This window comes from Harpia harpyja, chromosome 4 (genome assembly GCF_026419915.1).
Source record: "Harpia harpyja isolate bHarHar1 chromosome 4, bHarHar1 primary haplotype, whole genome shotgun sequence".
Taxonomy (NCBI): Eukaryota; Metazoa; Chordata; class Aves; order Accipitriformes; family Accipitridae; genus Harpia; species Harpia harpyja.
The window spans coordinates 75,942,509-75,963,037 of record NC_068943.1 but is presented as its reverse complement, the minus strand read 5'-3'; the positions used below and the strand labels follow the sequence as shown (position 1 = coordinate 75,963,037).

The 20,529-nt window shown below is 42.4% G+C and overlaps 1 protein-coding gene across 1 annotated transcript in view; it reads left to right on the top strand.

Annotated features, from left to right (window-relative positions):
- The window catches only part of AGPAT4 (1-acylglycerol-3-phosphate O-acyltransferase 4), an 85,695-nt gene that overhangs the window by 439 nt on the left and 64,727 nt on the right, over positions 1-20,529 (top strand). The window contains exon 2 of the mRNA XM_052784858.1: positions 16,355-16,585. Coding sequence (XP_052640818.1) covers positions 16,408-16,585 — 178 coding nt within the window. The 5' untranslated portion in view covers positions 16,355-16,407. The remainder of the gene's footprint in view (positions 1-16,354; positions 16,586-20,529) is intronic.

Below are 20,529 nucleotides of genomic sequence, written 5' to 3'. Positions count from 1 at the left end.
CGCCGCCGGGCCGGGTCTCTCCCCCCATGCCGCCGCCGCCCGGTCCCGTCGCGCCGTTTCTGCCGCGGTCGCCGAGAATTTTCCTGCCGCCCGCGGGCCCCCTTTGTGTGGCGAGCGCGGCCCGCGCCGGGGTTTCCGTGGAAACGGCAGAGCTGCGGCGGCCTTGCCCCGCTGGGCCCCCCCCCCCCCCGCCGCCTCCTCCGCCGGCGGGCGCGGGGCGCTGCCGGCCGGGGCGGGGCGGTCGGTCGCGGCGGCCCCTTCCACTTTCCTTTCGGTCTTCCCTTCTCGCAGCGGCGGGGCTGGCGGTGTCGGCGGGGGGCGGGTAGGGCGGTTGCTGTGGAAACGGGCGGGTGTGATCGCCTGTTTGCTGCCTCCTCCCCGAAGGCGCTTCTGCATAGCGAGAGGGGCGTAGCGTGCCCCGCTGGCCGGGGGTGTCGGAGGGGAGGTGCGGGTGCACAGGCACAGGTCGTGGTGGCTGGGTTTTTTTCCGTGGTGCCTAGAAGTCCGTGAGGGGTGGTTAGGCGGAGGAGAGGGGGAGCCTGCCTCCCTGGTGATGTGTTCACGTGTTGTAGGAGCTCTGCCTTTCATCTGTCTGTGTCTTTTCATAAAGATATTTAAGCCGAATTAAATAATGGCCACAAACTGACTTAAGGCGTGTCGACTGATAGCGTGTGGTGCAGGGAGAACTCCAAGGGGGGGGTATTGTTTAGCTAGGAAGTAATCCTCTGTAGCATTTATTTCAACAAGTGACCACTCACTCGTATGGCTGAAAAGACAACCAAGAAAAGAGTCTGTCTGAACAATGATGTCACACGGAGACTTCTGGTCTTTGTTACGCATTTCTAAGAGTTCTAAGTATTTCAAGGCCACGTGCAAACATCTAAGAATGATGTATCTTATGCAGGCACTTGTGTGGGAGAGAGAAACCTTGCTGCTACTTGAAAGCTGAAAATACTTTACAGGAGGTGGAAGGATGCAAGAAACTTTCAAAAAAAAAAAAATCCCCCAAGCATTTCTTTAAAAGCAGTGATGCATCGAGCCCAGGAAGTTGTACTAGGCGATTGTAGCCTCAGCTTGTACTGATAATCACTTCACCCGAAGGGTGAGCTGCAAAAGAATTAAAAGCTGGTGGAGCAGAGAAACTATTGTGGAACAACTTAAGCTGAAATTTGCAGCTTGCTTTCTTCTCTAATTTCTCAGGTGAATTATAAGATTACTGTAGACATACAAATGTCTGTTTATAGGATGCCAGGACTACCTCTATATAAAAACTGCGTGGATCACTAGAATATTTGATGTGCTGTAAGTGTTTGCTGTCATTTACTGACCAGCAGCTTTCTCTAGTTGTTGGTATCTGATCTAATGCTGTGTTTTTACAAATGCGATGGATTAAAATACATTTTGATTCATTTTAGGAATTTGTGTAAATATTATGCATAGCTTTGCTCTTTCCTATTAATGTTTTGCCTAACAATGCGTGAATAAGCTGTATCTAAAAATGAAACTTCAACAATGTTTTATGGAAGACAGAGGAGCAGGACTCATGCGAAGAATATATCAGAAAGCCTGCAATGAACAGAGAAAATATTGTAAACTGCTGATGGATAAATGTTGCTCTTAAGCAAAGTTTGGTTGTGTTGTTGGCAAGCGCTTAAATAGCAGATTTTAGTAAGTGCTTCACAAGAAGCTGTATTGTATTTTAGGAGTGGAGAAACCGCAGAGAGGTCAGCGCTTGCCCAGAGTCACAGAACAGAGAATGCTGTGCCCAGAGCACAGTAATTAACTGTGTTTCTTAAAACTCTGTAGGTGTGAGTTTGCTGGGGAGGTTGTTTTTTCATTCAGTCTTGCTCTGTCCAGCCTAAATCTAGAGGTGCTGAAGCAGTGTTCGTCATCTCTCTGGAGTGAGGCATGCGTTCCTGGAGTGACTGTTGTACATGGTTTACAGTTTAATGTACTTACTGTACCGTAACAGAGAAGAGCTCTGTGGGAGAAGGGTTCTCTTGCAGGTGATGGATGAGAATCCTATGACTGTGCTCTGCCCTGCTGAAAAGAGGTGGCTTATTAGTTTTTGTTGTATACCCTGATTTTATTGCTGGAAGATGAAGACGGGGAATAATGCCCCTTGAAACCTCTTCAGCGCAGGAAGACACTGTCACAGCTTTTCTGAGGTTAGCAAGAGACTATTCTTGTGTTGCAAATGTGCACTTGTGGCCCTTAGAACTTGTATTAGTAATTTGGTCTTAAATTTTAAAAAGCGGAACGTCCACTGCCTGATGTAGAACACTTCCCTAATTAGTTGCATCACTACCATGTATGCCTTGATAAGGGAGCAGATGAACAAGAGGGCAACAATGCATTGTAGTGCACTATGCATGTGCTTTAGTCAGCAAATGCTTTTGCAGCTGTGGGCCTCCCTCATTAGGGAAAATGTTATATGAGTCAAGGCAGTTGTCTCCTCAGGTGTGTTTGATTTAGCTGTACTGAATGCAGTGGGCTTTTTTGTAAGGAAACTAGAAATGTGACTGAGAGCGGTACCCTGTATGCTTTGTTGCATTTCAGCACTGGTACACGACAGCTGAGTATGTGTTTTTTCCCTAAGTGCTTTGTCTGCGGTGGCTTTTCCCAGTGATTCAGTTTCAGGCGTTTGGGAAAGTTTGCCCACCAATCTGCTGTTTGGTGGTCTTAAGCTCATTCATATCTGACTGTGTGGCAAGTACCCTGATCACCTCTGACTAATGCTCCTGTGCTGCTCAGAAACTGCTGACTCACTTCGTTTTCGTACTTTTCCCCTGTCCTCCAATGTGTTGGACTAGAGATGTGGTAGGGTGAAGGTAAGGCCAGGGAAAGAGGAAATGGAAATGAATGAGAATAACTGTGTGTTGTGGCAAGGATGAAGATGCTGTAAAGACCCCTCTTTGATAATGTGAGAAGATGATGATGGCTGTAATGGGTTTCCTGAAAAGGTACATAAACCATGTGTTAGGTACTGGGCAGAGCAGTCAAACAACTGTAGTGAGCCCATATCTGGGAGATGCTGGGTTATGGTACTGCTAGTGGTCTGCTCTTCATTTTGAACTTAAAGCCTTTTTACTTCTATGCCTCCGTTTTCACCTTCAGCCCTTGTGTCTGTCGTGTTATATTCTGCCACAAAGAGCTTAACACTGAAGTAATTTTCTGCTGCTTGCAGAAGGGCTGACCTGGCTTGAGGTTTCTGCTGTAGCATAAATAACAGGAACAGGGAAAGACAATTAACCAGTTCTAGGCTGGAAAGAAGTCAGAGGTAGAGGCCACTGAAAGATGGTTTACTTGCCAGAAGGTTAGAAGCTGCAGGCAGAGACAAGCACACTGATTTCCTATGCATGTGTGACTGTTTATTAATGTCTGAAAAATATCTGACATGCACCAGATTTCCTTTTAATCTGACTGACAAAGTTGAATTTCAATCACTTTTTTCCAGCAGGATCCAGGTGAATGAAAAGGTTTGCCTGTGCGGATTTAGTTGGCAGATTTTGCAAGTTTTTTCACCTATCAGAAAAAGGGGAAGACTTAAAACCTGCTGTTAAAGACAGGGAAAGAACATATTTTGGGGAAGTCTATGTGTAGAAATGGCACATGATTTTTTTAATCCATTTCAAGTGACAGCTACTGTGTGAAAGTTAAACTGTGTACTGCTTCTCCCCGTCTTCGTATTATCCCTGTCTTCACACATCAGAGTTTGCCTCTTCTTACCATCTTTTTCAGCACTTTGGAAAATACCATTACTACAGATGCTGGTTTGGCAATTCTGGAAGGTCTGGAAGCATGCTGTCTGCAGCAGCCTACACCTGCGCTTGAATCATAAATGAGGTTTTCCCCCTTCAAGTCACAGGTGGTTTGTCAGGGGTTAACAAGGCTTTAGTTTATTTTATGGTTCTGAGGATATGTTTAGACAGTGCTGAAACTTGCACAGACACTTAAATTTATTTTTTTTCCCCTTGATCTGGTATTAGTGAAAATTACCATAAAACAATGCAGTAACATCAGTGTTGACAAATCTGCAGATGGTGGGCGGGAGCAGTACTGCTATCTTCGCACAAGAAACAAATGTAAAACAAGTATCCAGAGGATCAAGGTATTTGAAAGAACTAACTGTTCCTGTTGACCAATAGTGGTATAGGCGTGATGGGGTTGTAGTTAAGCAGAAAGATAACTAGGAATGTGCTATTCCCAAGTTTATTGAGCCTTCAGTGTGTCACTGTCTGGTTTTTACATGCCTATGCCTGTACCTCTGAGAGCTTGCATAAATACTGCATTTCACCCAAGATGGAGACGGAGAAAAGCTTCATTCTGAATTTAAGCCTCGTAAAACTGTCTGGAATTTATTTGAAGTTAGCAGGACAAATGCTCAAAGCCAGGCTTTTAAAAGAATTTAGGCACCAGAAGTTGTGCAGAGATGTTGTAGAAAATCCAGGTAGATGTTGATGTACCTGATGCTTAATTTAGTGCAAAATTTATAAAAATGCTACTGGATTCTTACCAGCATGTTTAGGAACTGTAACATCTGCACATTTGCCATCCAGTAACGTAAATGCTGTAGGATCAAGCACTATCTCTGAATGATTTTGCTGGCAGTTTAAGGTGGTTTTGACTAGCCCTGGCTTTAGGTGCTGAGAATACAAGTTCATTGATTAGTTATATCACATTTGGCTGTTTTTGAGGGATAATGTTTTCCAAACAACAAGGACTACTGAAGCTTGTTGAGAGATTTCTTTTGGCTTCAACAGGATTTGAATCAGGTCCAAAATGAAACCTCCCTTTATTATTGGATGTGATAAATCCAGTGCCTGTGATAAAGGCTTTTATTCTCTGAAGTTCTCAAATTAAATCAGGCTGTTAGGGGACTGCTGATCAGGGAAAATGAGGTGGCTGAAAGTATTCCGAGTTCATGGTGTAGCAAAACAGTTCTGAACACTTGTGTTTTAGAGGCAGAGGTGAGTGAAAACTGATGTGGGATGGGACTGCTGAAATGTGGGTAAAGCAGTCACCATGTTTATTTGGATTTTTACCTGGCATCTGGATGTCTGATTGTTTTGTGTGTGGGTGTGGGTCAGCTGAGCCTCTCACTGAAGCCTGCATCGTATTTTTTGGAACCATGCCAATCACATCTCAGCTGTAAGACACATGTTTTTCTAAGTATTGGGTGTTACCTCTTTAAGGCAGGAGTTGGTTTTCTTTGAATAATAAATCTGGAAGCTTCCTTGCCACATTCATTCTTAAGTTAAACTATTTTCTACAGAAAGAAGCATTAAAAAATACTTAATAAATAAATATTAATATCCTGTGTATCCCTGTTCTGGTGTGGCTACATCTTGTGCATGCATTGTCATTTCCAGTTCTGGGATGTGATTTTCATAAAGGAGAAATTCAGCTACTTCATACTCTTCAGTGTCATATGATCGAATACAGCCAAATAAAATTAATACTTGGAGGTTAAAAAAAAATAATCTTGTGAATCTTTTTCTGTTTAACATTTCCTTAGTATTCAAAGAGCATACTAAAGAATGTTATTTCATATTAATTAATAATATGCAAATGGCATAGCTGCAGGAGGCAGTGTACTGTCATAGAAGATCAAAAAAACTAGCAGCTCACTTGCAGTTGTAATCAGGTGGATGGCACTTTTCGTTTCCAGCACTGTTAACAACATCTTGTGATTTGTACTGGAAGCTTTTGGATCCCCTCACAGACGAGGCCAGGGCTGTTCCCTTACATGCCTGTGATCTGGAAGCAGGGAGGATGCAGTCTGTCCCATGTACCTGCTGCATCTGTGGCAGTGTTGTCAGCAGGGCTCACAGCCGCCAAGTGAGAGAACGTGGTTGTCTCCAGCAGGCCATACAGCTGCTCGGAGAGAGACACGATGTTAAAAGTATTTATACTGGTTTTGGGGGGACAGCAGAATATTTGTTACCAGCCCACAGTCTGGTGGTGGGAATCCCACTTGTAAACCAGTGGTACTGCCACCACGGTGTTTTTCTCAGCTCAGGGATTTATGCCCTATCTCTGCCACTTTCCAGATCTTTTTTTAAGGCTTTTGCTGCCACAAATTCTGTATTATTCATTAGTTGCATTTACTGGCGTTCTTAAACAAAAGAACAAAGCCACACAAGTTAGGAATTAGTCTTCTAGGAAAAGGCTTAAAGAGGCTGCCCAAAATTAGTATAATGTAAATCACAATTCCAGAAAATATAAAGAGGTCATTTTATGCGAGTGTACTGAGGAAAGAAAATCATCCATTTCCCAGTGTGGATGATTTTTATCTTCTGATTGTTGTCCTTGAAGCATCTAGCAATGCCTTTAATTCCTTCTTGGGTAGGAATAATGAGAGAGATGTATGTTTGTGTGCATATGCATACAATACTGTTGGCTTGGTACTAAAGTTGTAACTTCTGGTTTATAGTACAGAGCCATCCAAGTTGCTGAATACTTGGTTTTCATTTCTTGAGAAACGGCGAAAGGAAGAGAAAGTAGAGTTCATTAGATCAGCACATACATCCTGGTTTGAACCATCTCCTGTATTTATGCCTGTTGCATCATCTGCTGCCACTGAAGGTCCTTGTGGGATGTGTCCGTTCCCTCTCTGCTCTCTATATGTGCCCTGTCAGAAGGTGTTGCAAGGGAAACGTGAGCATGGGCAAGAAGGCAAATAAAGGAGGATGAAAAGTACTATTTTGTGTTGAAAGCTGGAGCAGGGGGAACTGGCAGGTTGTGGTTTGGAGTTGGCTTTGCCATGGATTTGCCATGTGACTGTCACAAGCTCCCTAAGAGTGTTGTTCTGAGGTCCCCGTGTGCAAGGTGGGGGCAGCAAGACAGATCTTGGCAGGCTTACTTCACTAGCGTCTTCTAAATGGCTGTAGCTTTTTATATGAGAGGGGATAGATAAATCCAGGAAAGAATTGACAAAAATCCACACTGTTTTCTAATCCTATCCATAAAGGGTTTGATCCTGCATATAGAGATGGACTTGCTCATGCTACGTAGTCTGCTGAGTGGATGTGAAACTCCTCTGCCTGGATACATCTGCTTATGTGTGTTAGTGGTGTGGAAAGCTGTCTGTTGCAGAACTGGAGTTCAGTGATACTTTTGTAGTCTACCTTTGTAACTAACTCATTGTGGGTAAGAATAGGAGGATTAAATATTTAGAGCTTTGAACTAAACATATGATCCATGTTTCCTTGTTGTCTAGCATATAAAGCTGGTTTGGATGCGGGGGAAGTATTTTCTCTGTTGAGAGTATAGGCAGTTCCTGTACCTTGTGCTGACCCTTTGCATTGCTGTGAATGTAATTTACAGTTCTTTAAAACAAGATGAGAGTGATCAGTGTTTGGCAATCATAAACCATGAGTCTTCATAGGAGAGACCTCCTTTCCAAAGCTTATCTCTTATCGAGAGAATGTTTGGACTCCCAGCACAATTTCAAAAAAAAAAAAAAAAGCAAGCAACCCTGGCTTTATACCAGCTCCTGAATAATCCTTTGTCTGCCTTCCTCCCTCCCCCTGTTTCTTTGGGCTCTTCTAAAAGAAATGTTTTTGTAATAACCACTGGAGAACTCAGTAGCTACTCCTGTGTTGGATCTGTTCCTGAAATGCCCAGTGCAGAGGTGGTCAACCATAGTCCCATGTGCCCTTCTTGCTGGGGAAATACCATGATGCAGGTGGAAACACCCTGCTGTACTGCCCTTGCTGCCTCTGTAGGTAGTTTTTAGTGTGTTAATTTCCCATGCACAGGAGTGATGGTGTGGAACTCACCGTTGAGAGATATCTCAGAGGCTGTGCATTGAGGACCAATGGCTTAACTAGGCAAACTCTGATCTCTGTACCTCAAATGTACGGTTGCCTCAGATGGTCCATGACTGTTCTGTATAGTTTCATTTATCATAAACACAAAGGCGTTCGTACTTATGTACGTACATACGTATATTTGAGAAGGTTTAGTTTGTTGCAGACATTCAGATTCTGTTATTTGGTAAGCCACCTGTACTTTTGCAGCAAGCCAGATCATCCATTGAAGTGACTTTGTAGAAACTCATTTGGGGGGGAGGTTTGTTTTTTATAGAGGAGAGTGCCAGATGACAGTAATGTGTGGGCCTGGTTACCTTTGACTAAGCACTTGATGTTGCCTATGAAAGCAAATATTAAATTGGCTACGAGCAAATGATATAGTTGCTTGTCCTAGACTCTTTGCTGTTGTTCACCCCAGTTATTTTTGAGGAACTGTCCAGGTTGCTTATATTTGCGTGACAGCGTAGTCCACATCCTGCTTAGATTCTCAGTATACTTTCTTGTAAATTTTTGTTTGCTGTTTAGTCCTGCTCCCTTGCTCAGTCCCTAGATTTGACTTGTGTTAGTTATGTTGCCCTTGTTCGCAGTGCAAGTAACTTGTTATATTAATGGACCCAGATAAAGTAAAAGAGGAAACAGAGGGCCTCTGGTCCCCAGAACTGAACTCTGGGGCTGAACTCTGATAGGCTCCTCCAGGCCTTAAATACCTTAATGCACCTCGCTCTTTTATTTTTCCCAAGCAAATTGCAGATAATTGTGCTTTGGAGATGTCTATATATATATATAGATCGATCTATCTATCTATCTATATATATGAATGTATTAAAATACAGAAACTTGGGTGGGAAACAGTTGAAGAGCAACACTTGGCATGCTGGAAAGAAGCAACTTGCCTTCCACTGCTATTTTTGTGAACCTGATGTTCTGCACCCGAGATAACTGCTGTACTTCACCCCAACATATTTTTTGAGGATCTCTCTAGGAGCTTGGAACAGGAGTGCTTAACTTCAAGGGGTTTACCCTCTTCAAACAAATGCCTCCCTCAGCATCAAGCCCTGCAGTCCCTAAACACTGCACCTCTGAGTGTGTTTAAGCCCAGCTCCCTACAGCTTGTTCAGCTCCCTCCTCCCTGAATATTTCATGCTTCTGGAAGAAGGAGCAAGACTGAACTGCTTCTCACCAGAACTTGGGCAACAGCTCCCCATCTTTCTTGCTCCTTCTTAGACTATGCATGCCTCTCCCAGGCTGCTGTCGTCCCCCTTGCCTCGCTGTATAAACACTTTCCTTTCTACGTGGTAAGGGTACAAGCATCACGGCTGTCAGGGCTAACAGCACTATGCTGTGCGTTTTACCAGCAGAGAATATGCATACACAGACAGAGAACTTGCATCCTGACAGGCATGCAGAGTTTGCATAGCTGTCTTGCTCTACATTAGATCACAGCAGGAAGAAAATACAAAAGGGGAAGGGGAAAGCATTACGATATGGTACCCATTTCAAAAACTCCTGGGTTACTTCCATTTCTTCAGTTTATACTCTGTCATACTAATTATCTCTGTGCTCAACAGAAAGTAAGTTCAGTTTTATAGCAAGTCTATAAATCAGAAATCCTAAAACTTGCTGGTAGATGGTATTCATTCTTCAGCCGAACTGACTGATCTCTCCTTTGTAGCGGTGTGTGTTACAAAATATGCAGTTCAGGAATGCATGACTCCTCAGGAAAACCTAAAAACATTCTTAAGTTCCCTTAACTTTGGGGGAAGGACTTAAGGTATGCTCAAATTCTTCCCTGATTTGGGACTTTTCTGAGGAGGTGTGGTGGGTTGACCTTGGCTGGCTGCCACGTGCACATCAAACTGCTCCCTCACTCCCCTTCCTCAGCAGGACAGGGGAAGAAAAATCATAGAATCAGAATGGTTTGGGTTGGAAGGGACCTTAAAGATCATCTAGTTCCACCCCCCGTGCTATGGACAGGGACACCTTCCACTAGACCAGGTTGCTGAAAGCCCCATCCAGCCTGGCCTTGAACGCTTGCAGGGATGGGGCATCCACAACTTCTCTGGGCAACCTGTTCCAGTGCCTCACCACCCTCACAGTAAAGAATTTTTTCCTAATATCTAATCTAAATCTACTCTCTTTCAGTTTAAAACTGTTACTCCTCGTCCTATCACTGCACTCCCTGATAAAGAGTCCCTACCCATCTTTCTTGTAGGCCCCCTGTAGGTACTGGAAGGCTGCTATAAGGTCTCCCTGGAGCCTTCTCTTCTACAGGCTGAACAACCCCAACTCTCTCAGCCTGTCTTCATAGGAGAGGTGCTCCATCCCTCTGATCATCTTCATGGCCCTCCTCTGGACTTGTTCCTACAGGTCCATGTCCTTCTTACATTGGGGGCCCCAGAGCTGAACACTACTCCAGGTGGGGCCTCACGAGAGCAGAGTAGAGGGGGAGTGTCACCCCCCTCGACCTGCTAGCCATACTTCTTTTGATTCAGCCCAGGATGCGATTGGCTTTCTTGGCTGTGAGCGCACATTGCCGGGTCATATTCAGTTTTTCATCCACTAATAGCCCTGAGTTCTTCTCTGCAGGGCTGCTCTCAATCCACTCATTGCCCAGCCTGTATTTATACTTGGGATTACCCTGACCCTTGTGCAGGACCTTACACTTGGCCTTGTTGAACATCATGAGGTTCTCATGGGGCCACCTGTCAAGGTCCCTCTGGATGGCATCCCTTCCCTCCAGCGTGTCGACCACACCACACAGCTTGGTGTCATCAGCAAGCTTGCTGAGGGTGCACTCAATCCCACTGTCCATATCACTGACAAAGATATTAAACAGCACTGGTCCCAGTACCGACCCCTGAGGAACACCACTCATCACTGGTTTCCAGTCGGACATCTAGCTGTTGACCACAACTCTCTGAGCACGGCCATCCAGCCAATTCCTTATCCACCGAGTGGTCCATCTGTCAAATCCACATTTCTCCAATTTAGAGACAAGGATGTCGTGCAGGACAGTGTCAAATGCTTTGCACAAGTCCAGGTAGATGATGTCCGTTGCTCTTCCCTTACCCACCAATGCTATAACTGTCATAGAAGGCCACCAAATTTGTCAGGCATGATTTGCCCTTATTGAAGCCGTCTTGGCTGTCACCAGTCACCACCTTATTTTCCATGTGCCTTAGCATAGTTTCTAGGAGGATCTGCTCCATGATCTTGCTGGGCACAGAGGTGAGACTGACTGGCCTGTAGTTCCCTGGGTCTTCCTTTTTACCCTTTTTAAAAATGGGGTTATGTTTCCCCTTTTCCAGTCAGTGGGAACTTGCCCGGACTGCCAGGACTTCTCAAATATGATGGATAGTGGGTTAGCCACTTCAACTGCCAGTTCCCTCAGGACCCATGGATGCATCTCATCAGATCCCATGGACTTGTGCACCTTCAGGTTCCTTAGATGGTCTCGAACCTGATCTTCTCCTGCAGTGGGTGGTTTTTCATTCTCCCAGTGCCTGCCTTTGCCTCCTGTGACTTGGGTAGTGTGGCTGGAGCACTTGCCAGTGAAGGCTGAGGCAAAAAAGTCATTGATTACCTTCACATCCCAGGTAACCAGGTCTCCCGCTTCCTTCCAGAGAGGGCCTACGTTTTCCCTGGTCTTCCTTTTATCACCAACATACCTATAGAAGCTTTTCCTGTTGCCTTTGATGTCCCTGGCCAGATTTAATCCTATCAGGGCTATAGCTTTCCTAAGCTGATACCTGGTTAAGATGAAAAAGCTTGTTAAGTTGAGATAAGGACAGGGAGATGGCTCACCAGTTACCATCATGGGCAAAACAGACTCCACTTCGGGAAGATTAATTTAATTTATTGCCAACTGATAACAGAGCAGGGCCGTGAAAAACAGGGACAAAACTAAAACCACGTTCTCCTCTAGCCCTTTCTTCTTCCCAGGCTCAACTTGACTCCTGATTCTTCTACCTCCCCGCTGCCCCTTGCCACACCCCGAGTGGTGCAGGGGAATGGGGAATAGGGGCTGCAGTCAGTCCATAACAGTTCCTCTCTGCTGATCCTTCTTCCTCGTGCTGTTCCCCTTCTCCTGCTGGGGTCCTTCCCCCAGGGTGCTGTCCTTCAGGAACAGACTGCTCCAGCCTGGGTCCCCCATGGGCTGCAGTTCCTGCCCGAAAACCTGCTCCTGAGTGGAGCCTCCATGAGCTGCAGGGGGACAGCCTGCTTCACCATGGTCTTTACCGTGGGCTGCAGGAGAATCTCTGCTCCAGTGCAGATTTGGGTTTTTTGAGGGGCTTTTTTGGTTTTTTTGTTTCGTTTTTTTTGGTTTTTTTGTGTGGCATGTACAGATATATTCTCCTTGAAGGCAAATACATACATGGACACAACCTCACTTTTGCTAACTTCTGATGCTCACTGATAGAAAGAGAAGAGCACAAGGGCTTCCTGTGACTTGCCTTGCATATATATTTTATATAAAGAAGCATTGTTAAAATGGACTCTGATATGAAATTCAGTGCTGCTACCTGTGCTGTTCTGATGGCAACTAAAATTCACTTAGAGGTACTACTGAACCTGCTGTAATCTGACCTGAGCGTATTTTCATAGTCTTGGTCTCTGTAACTCATCCAAGATCTGGTTTAGATGAGAAAATGCAAGAATGGGCATCATCATCATCATATGCCTGGTTGTTCTTAACTTGCAGCAGAGCATTTAAGGACTTTATCAAAGAGTAGACATGAGTGAAAACCTTTGCATCGGCTTGAAACATGCTGTTCTGAAAATAACCATGTATAGTGCTGTCTTGCATCTAAGTATGGAAAGCATTAGCTTAGTCCAGATGCTGTCAGATAGGTACCATGTTGCTTTCCACACTCCAAGGACTCTGTTTACTACATAAACTTTGGACAATGTGGGTGGGGGTTGTTTGCATCATTCTTGTGCTTTCTGTAAAAGTGCAAACAGTTGCGTTCTTACAAGATCACTATTTGTAGTCTCGAAACTCTTGCAGATTTTGAGGTATGAAATAGCATTGTTAATTGACCACAGCCTCTGCCAGAAGAGAGGTGGTCACCTTGCACATCACTGCTGTAACATTGCCTTTTCTTCTATGTCCTCCTGGTCAGTTATTCTAAGCAGAAGGAAATGCTGAGAGTAGTTGAAGTAGAAAACACAGTGGATCTTGCTGAAGAATGAAACTTGGGAGGAAAAGAGGTAGAATGAAGAGTTGTGGAATTTGCTTTTAAATCTGATCCTGTGATCTCTTAGTCACATGAATAGGTGCTTGTTGACTTGCTCCCTAGACAGTTGTTTGAGGTTTGAGTCTTTTGTTCTATATCCAAAGGGAAACTGTTATTAAAGAATGTCCCTATCTGGTTTTGATGCTCTGGCTGGCTGTTTTCTCCTAATTCGTTTTAAGGGGTGTTTGATAGAAGAGAGTTTCTTGGCAGCTCTCCGATCTTAATAGCTTCTGAGAAAATGCATTGATTGGCCCTTTTGTTTTCAAAAGATTGCTGTAATTTTCAGTCATTATCTATAAGGAAATCAGTGTAATTTATTAAACCAGCATCATGGATTAAGAATTAAAGACCTGATTCTTTATCACTTAAACTGGTGTTACGTTGATGTTACCCACGAGGAACTTTAGTAAGACAAAGAGCAAGCGGAAGAAGTTCCTATGAACTCTTAAAAAGCAAGCTTCTAGACCTCTTTCATAAGCTCAGAATTGATTCCTGAAAATGAATTTCTACTTTTTTGTTGCTTGTACCAAGAATAAATTGCACTTCTTGGAGTTTGGGTAATGAAAACAGTCCAAAAAGTATCATATTAAAAAAATCTAAGAATGAGCTTATGCCCGAGAAACAGAACGCTTAGCTAGCACTCTGTGTACAATGTTTGGGTTGCAAATTTTGTAGGGAAAACAGCTTGCATTTAATGAGAAAAGAAAATTAATCTCTGTAGACTCCCTACTTTTCAGAAAAGCAAAATTTAAGCAGTGGTTCAAATTTCTTGTTCCTTTTACAAGCAAGTTAGGTTAGATGCATTTCAGTGGTACTGCTTAAGTAGACTTCGTTTGCCTTTAAAACATGTCTTAGAAGCTTTACAGAATTGAAATTTGGTGACTGAGCTATGAAAGCAACGAATAAATTACTTGCAAACATTCCATTGTGGCTTCATAAAATTGTAAGACAGTATTATGTTTTATCAGGGTCATCTCATCTTTGTTTATTTTAATTCTGTAAAGTTTTGTTTTAAAGACCCAGTATGAAGTAAATGATTCACATAAACATAACATTTTAACCCAGTTTGACTACTATTACAATGAAAAAAAATAAATTGGTGGACTAATGTTCTGATGAATTTTTCTAGTCACAAAGTCTGTCGATCAACTGCTTACTACAGTAGATTTCTGTTGATTATATCAAATAGTGAATTTTCAGGTCTCCACTGTAAGTAGACAGTGCTTTAATCTTATTTTATATATGGATTTTTTTTGACCCAGTCCCTTATTGATCTCTGGGAATTACATTAGATTAGAGTGATTCTGTGGCATGGAATTAAACAGGCCAGCTAGCACAAAAAACTTTTGATCAGTTTTAGCCAAGGATGGTAGGAAAAACCCAGTCATCAGGGTTTTGGACACTGCACAGTCTTTTAAGCCACCCACTTGTAAGTAACTGGTTGCTTCCATTCTGACTGTTTTAAAGAAGGGCTCTAATCCTGCTACTTGGTGAAGTACAGTAGTCTGAATTAGGGAAGTGAAATCTTGTATCTTTCACTGTAAATTTATTGAAAACTTGGGTTTGCTTTTTTTTTTTGTAAAGTGTTTGGCGCTCTCTCCAGAGTGTGTGATGGAGGGGCTGGGGCATGCACCATTGCAATGGTTCCTACTCAACAATATTTCTTATTCTACTTAGCCTTCAACAAAAACAAAGCCTTTTGTCAAAGCCCATGCTAATAAATTGTCTGCCACCCTCAGAAACGTATCTTTAATAGAATGGTTGGTTAAAGCTGGAAAAGCTTTTTGCAAGTGTCGTGACAGTAGTTACTACAATGAACAGAGGCCTGTTCTGCCATTCTGAGGTACAGATGGTGTCTGCTTTGGTATTGAATAGTACAGCAAGATAAAGGGAACAAAGTCTGTGATACACAAAGGGCACATTTTGTCTGCTAATAATAGGCTTGGGACTGCCATAAATTCTTTATATAAATTATACAACAATACAGATTCTCTTTCTTAAGTTTTTCTTCATCTTCCTTGTGGTTGAAAACCTGGGTAAATAACTTCCTATTGTTTTGCAGCAATTCTTGTGTGTGTTCTTTGCTGTGGTAAGCATAGTCAGCAAGGGCAGTAAAACAAATGTTTCAGGACGCTGATCTAGACTCAGTGCCTCACATAATGGGGTCTCATATAAACTAAAAGGATAGGCATAAAGATTTTTTTCATCAGTTAATTCCCTGGGATGCTGACAGCTGCCGTTTTGTTATTGCCTATGACTGGCACATTCAGAAATACTGTCTCAGGGCTTCCTCCCTGGGCAAACTCTCCTACGCCTCGGAGGGAGAAACAGTGTTGGAATGGAACAGGATGGCAGCACCTCCTGCTTAACTGTATTCAAAATACTGGGGTGTTGTTTACTGAGAGATCATGTCTTCATATGTTTTCTCTTAACAAATGAGACTAGCGTTGGTGGTAGTGATGGTGAGGGGAGGTCAATACGGTATTTGGTAGGCCAGAATACTTGGCAGAGGACACTTCCTCTGAATGCTCAGCTGCTAAGATTGGACTGGTCCTTTCCAAAATTATAGAAATATGTCTTAAGTAATGTAAGAGTTGATTTTTTTCTGGAAACACGGCTGGGTCATGGGTTAGTACTGTTATTGATGTTTCCTTTTTGGGCTTATGGAGTATAACTGACAGAATTACAGTGTCAAGGAATAATTGAACAAATTGTGTGTATTGTGCATAGCCAAGCTTTTATTCTCTTGCCAAAATCAACTGATATTTGAATGTGACAAGGGAAAAAGCCAATAAAGCTAGAATTAAGGGGCTGCTACTACCTCTTGGTTGGGGACCGTGGCTGGCATAGCCTGTAGAGGAAGGCACAACTTCTATCATAAAGCTCTGAAGCTTGTGTTGACTTTGGAGCTGCTCTTGAAGATAGCAGAGGCCACAGTGTATCTTATGAAGTACAGACAATTCAAATCAAAATACAAATGGATTATTTTGCTCATACTTTATCAATGAAGACCAGATAGAGGAGTATTGGAGCCCATGGAAAGGAGTCATATGCTCATGGGCTTTGCAGAATGAGGACCGAAATGTGAAAATTTGTTTCCAAAGCTAAAAGTAAATTGATTCAGAAATATGGTATTCTCTTTCCATGCTTACTTTTGCAAATGTTGTCGTCAAGCCTTTTTCTACAATAGAATTAACTTTTATTTTAGTGTATTGAAGTGTAAAACAGGAAGTCTGTATTAACAGTCTGTTTATAGAAATAAATGCACTCTGTAACCACTAATACTGTTTGGTTTTGCAGGTTGTCTTCTGAATTTTGGGTCTGAAGGTACCCTCTTGCTTTCTCAGCAAATCATGGACATCGTTGGCTTTCTGAAGTCTCAATTCATTTGCCACCTTCTGATCTGCTACATATTTATAGTGTCAGGACTGATCATTAACTTCATTCAACTCCTTACACTTATACTTTGGCCAATCAACAAGCAACTGTTCAGGAGGATCAACTGCAGGCTGGCTTACTGCATTTCAAGCCGTAAGATTTAATTTTGGTTTTTAAAGTATTTTCATATTTTGTCTTGAGGAAATTGCTAAAAAAGTTCTGAAACAGATTTCAAAGTAACCTATATAAAGGTCATTACTGCTTCCTATTGCATTTGTGTGAAGAGATGTCTGCTTTATTGAAATGTCCTGTTCTACTGACATGTTTTGCACTTTTATATTGGGATACTTGCTTGACTCAGGATGTTGAAGAAAGAATGCCTCTCATTTGGCTATCCATCATGTTCCATTAAGCCAAATGAGAAATATTGACCACATAATAGCTGAACTTGCTGAGATGCATTATCTGTAGGCTTACAGTGTTAACAAGTCACTTCCAATAATGCTTTCAATCTTTTTATCATGCATGACTTCGTTTATGATCTTGGTTTAAGTTTTCATGTGCAAAAATACTGTTCAGGACTGGGAAATAACAGTAAAAAAAAGAAAAAATCTTTGATTCCATGTGCTTCTTTCTTAAGCCAGTTGTAAAGTGTTGTTTCTTTGAACAGGCATTTCAGACTTAAGCTGCATCTGTATGTTTTCAGTATATGCATATAGTTATAATGTAGAATACAGCAGGTAGCCTGTAAGCATTGAAAGAAGTGGGGGTTGCAATTATTTTTATTTTCTGGGGGAGATGGGAGCATAAGCTCAGGATATTACTCATAGAAAGACCACACATTTGTAACTGCTGGGAGACGTAACAATTCACTGATGCTTGACTAAACAGGTAGTTCCAGTAGAGTGAATGAGACCTATATCCATTCATTTCTTCTTTGTTAGTAGGAGGTTGGTAGAATCTCCACCTGTCAACAGTGGATTATCGGACCATATGTAGTTTTCTTGGTATTATCGGTCTGCTTATGTATTTGTTTTTAAAGAGCTATGACTGTAGTTTCAGCACTGATTTATTGTAGTGCAACTTCTGACTTCTGCATAATTGCTGTCAGGTTACAGCAGAGAGCATTCTCCACAGAAGCTGTTAAAAAAATACAGTAATGTGCCTTCATTCAGTAGCTGGGAGTGTGCTGTTGCGTGTCCACCTTCCAGAGAGATTTCCCTGGACCTTTCTGAAACTCAAAAGTACTTTCTAAAAATGAAACTGTTGCAAAGGGCATGCCTTTTGAGGCTCTCTAAAGATTATTCAAATGTGATGTCACTGTCAATGCCGAGTGAGTTATGGATGAAATCATACTGGGGAAAACAGCCCTCTAACGCAGTGTTTAAGAATTGTGCTGCAGAAATGCAGCAAAATGGTTTCCTTCAGGTCACCTGTTCTGCTACTAGGAACCTGAAAAGGGAAAGCATTGTTAGTATTCATAATGAACCGCTTGAGGGAGAAATCTGCCACATGCCTCAAGTTGGAGGCCACTAGGGATTATCTGTCTCTCATCAGTGACTCTGATGTGCAACTATTCAAAGCATTTTTTTAAAACATACTTTTAACTTAAATTTCAAAGCTGCATCAGCATGGATAGGCCCAAATAAATTGGGGTGCTGTTGTATTATTTCTGTAATAAAGAGAGGATGCTCCTGCTTAAAAAATTCTTTTTTGCTGTCCGTGTGTACCTTCCTGGAGTAGTGAGTTCACAAGTACTATTCATTTGTATGTACGAACAGTGGCATGAATATGGCCAGTTTTTTACCTTTTTCCTTGTAGCATAGTGTATGTTTGAAGCCATGGAATGTAGAAGATACTGTACAGCTGTATACAGGTATATATAGGTATATTATTATTGTTTTTCATGCAATGCCTTCTGCCCCATTCTTCCTTTTGGCTACTTAGTGCAGAGACATCAGCTACTCTAGAGTGTCCAGAGTGAATCCTTTAGCTGCCCTCGATCTAGTCTCATCTATACTGGGGGCTGGCCACTCTGTAAGAGCAAGTAATACTGCATGCTTGTCCTTGGTTGGGCAGATGGCTTTGTACTCAGGGTTGCTGATCTACTCTTCAGTGCTGACGCTGCTGGAAAAGGTGGTAAGATTTTTGCCCGATCATGCTCAGAACAAACTGTCTCTAGGTTAAAGACAGTTATTTTAGCTTTACAACAGAGCAAGCTAGCACTTGATATGAGTCAGCCTTACCTGAGTGATATTTGAAAAGTGGAAAATGATAGTTAATTAAAAAAAAGTATTTGGAAGAACTGAAGAATGCAGTAGACCAATTAAAACAAATGTGTTTTCGTAGTAGTGTATATGTAAGATAATGCCTTTTGGGGGCCATTTGTGTGCTGACTAATAAATAACTTAAGCTGGGTCTGTATGGGTCTGATGAAAGTTATGGAAACAGCCTACACTTTGAGATAACGAAGCTTACCCTTGGAGGATGTAAAGAGGCGTGTGCTTTGCAATGGTGACAACCATATGTTGCTTTGAGTGGCTTGTACAGCCTGAGTCACCAAGTCAACAAAAGAGTGACATAGAGCGGGCATGGTTTAACTTAAGAATGGAATGAAAGCAGCAGCTGCCTTTAGATCTTGCAAGTTCAGTCAGTTTCCATTTGATGTCAAAAGTAGAGATAAATGATTCCATAAAATCAGGGGAGAGCATTTAATCTTTGACACTATGCTCTTTGGGAAAGTTTTTTTGTATTTCAAGTAGTGGTGGAGTTTTCTTCTACCCTTTTTCTTCCTATCTCCTTTCTAATATAAAAACATAGAATATTCTCACTTCTTCGTGTGCAATGTCTGCTGTCATACTGCATATGGGAAGCTAAACTGCTATTGTGATTAATGACTTGTCCTCACTTCAGTGGTCCAGCTTGAGTTGGGGCTGCTTATCTGTTCACATGAATCAAGCCAGACTAGCTCAAGTAAAAGTATTCATAGAATCATAGAATCATTTAGGTAGGAAAGGACCTTTAAGATCATTGAGTCCAACCACTAACCTAGCACTGCCAAGTCCACCACTAAACCATGTCCCTAAGCACCATATCTGCAAGTCTTTTAAATACCTTCAGGGGTGGTGACTCCACCACTTCCCTGGGCAGCCTGTTCCAATGCTTGAAAACTCTTTCAGTGAAGAAATTTTTCCTAATGTCCAATCTAAACCTCCCCTGGTGCAACTTCAGGCCCTTTCCTTTCGTCCTATCACTTGTTACGTGGGTGAAGAGACTGACCCCCACCTTGCTACAGCCTCCTTTCAGGTAGTTGTAGAGAGCACTGAGGTCTCCCCTCAGCCTCCTTTTCTCCAGGCTAAACAGCCCCAGTTACCTCAGCCGCTCCTCATAAAACTTGTGCTCTAGACCGCTCACCAGCTTCATACCATAAAATGGCTGTATGGAGTAACTGTGTTTTGGTAGTTGAGGACATGTAGCTGTGTGAGCTGCTACTTCTCTACTGTGAGTATGACAACAGCACTATAGCTTCTCACGGTAACTACTGACAACCCAGCAGGCTAAAGCTATAGACTTCAAACTTCTCTTCGTCAATGCAAGTTTGAGAAGAGGTGGAAACCTGCTTTCCAGTTTGAATTTACAGTGGAAAGGATTAACTAGAGCAACAACTTGCTTTTAATGGAACAGAGCAGATGTAATAGCACACAACAAGTTACCTTCAGTAATTGGTGTTGAGAAGTTGTTTTTCTTCAAACCAGTTGTGAATCTGGATTGGTCAGGTAGGGTGAGTTTAGCTTCTCTGCTGACCTGCTTCATTATAGATTAGCATTGGGGAGAACTTTGTAATGACAGTGTTGCAAACGAAAAAATAATTGGCTTTGATAAACTGCCAATTTTTCTGCCATGGCTTTTTATGAAATTTGAATTGGGTAAATGTTCTTTAATTGCAGATTGCAAGCCTTGTTCAGCTCGAGTCTCCTGCTCCCCACAGCGTGTGTTAGCCAGATTGCAGTTTGGGTTGCTTTTATATCTCCAAGATACTTTTCATGTTTTACTGTGAATAAACTCTTCCTGTTTGATCCCATTATCCCATTTCACAA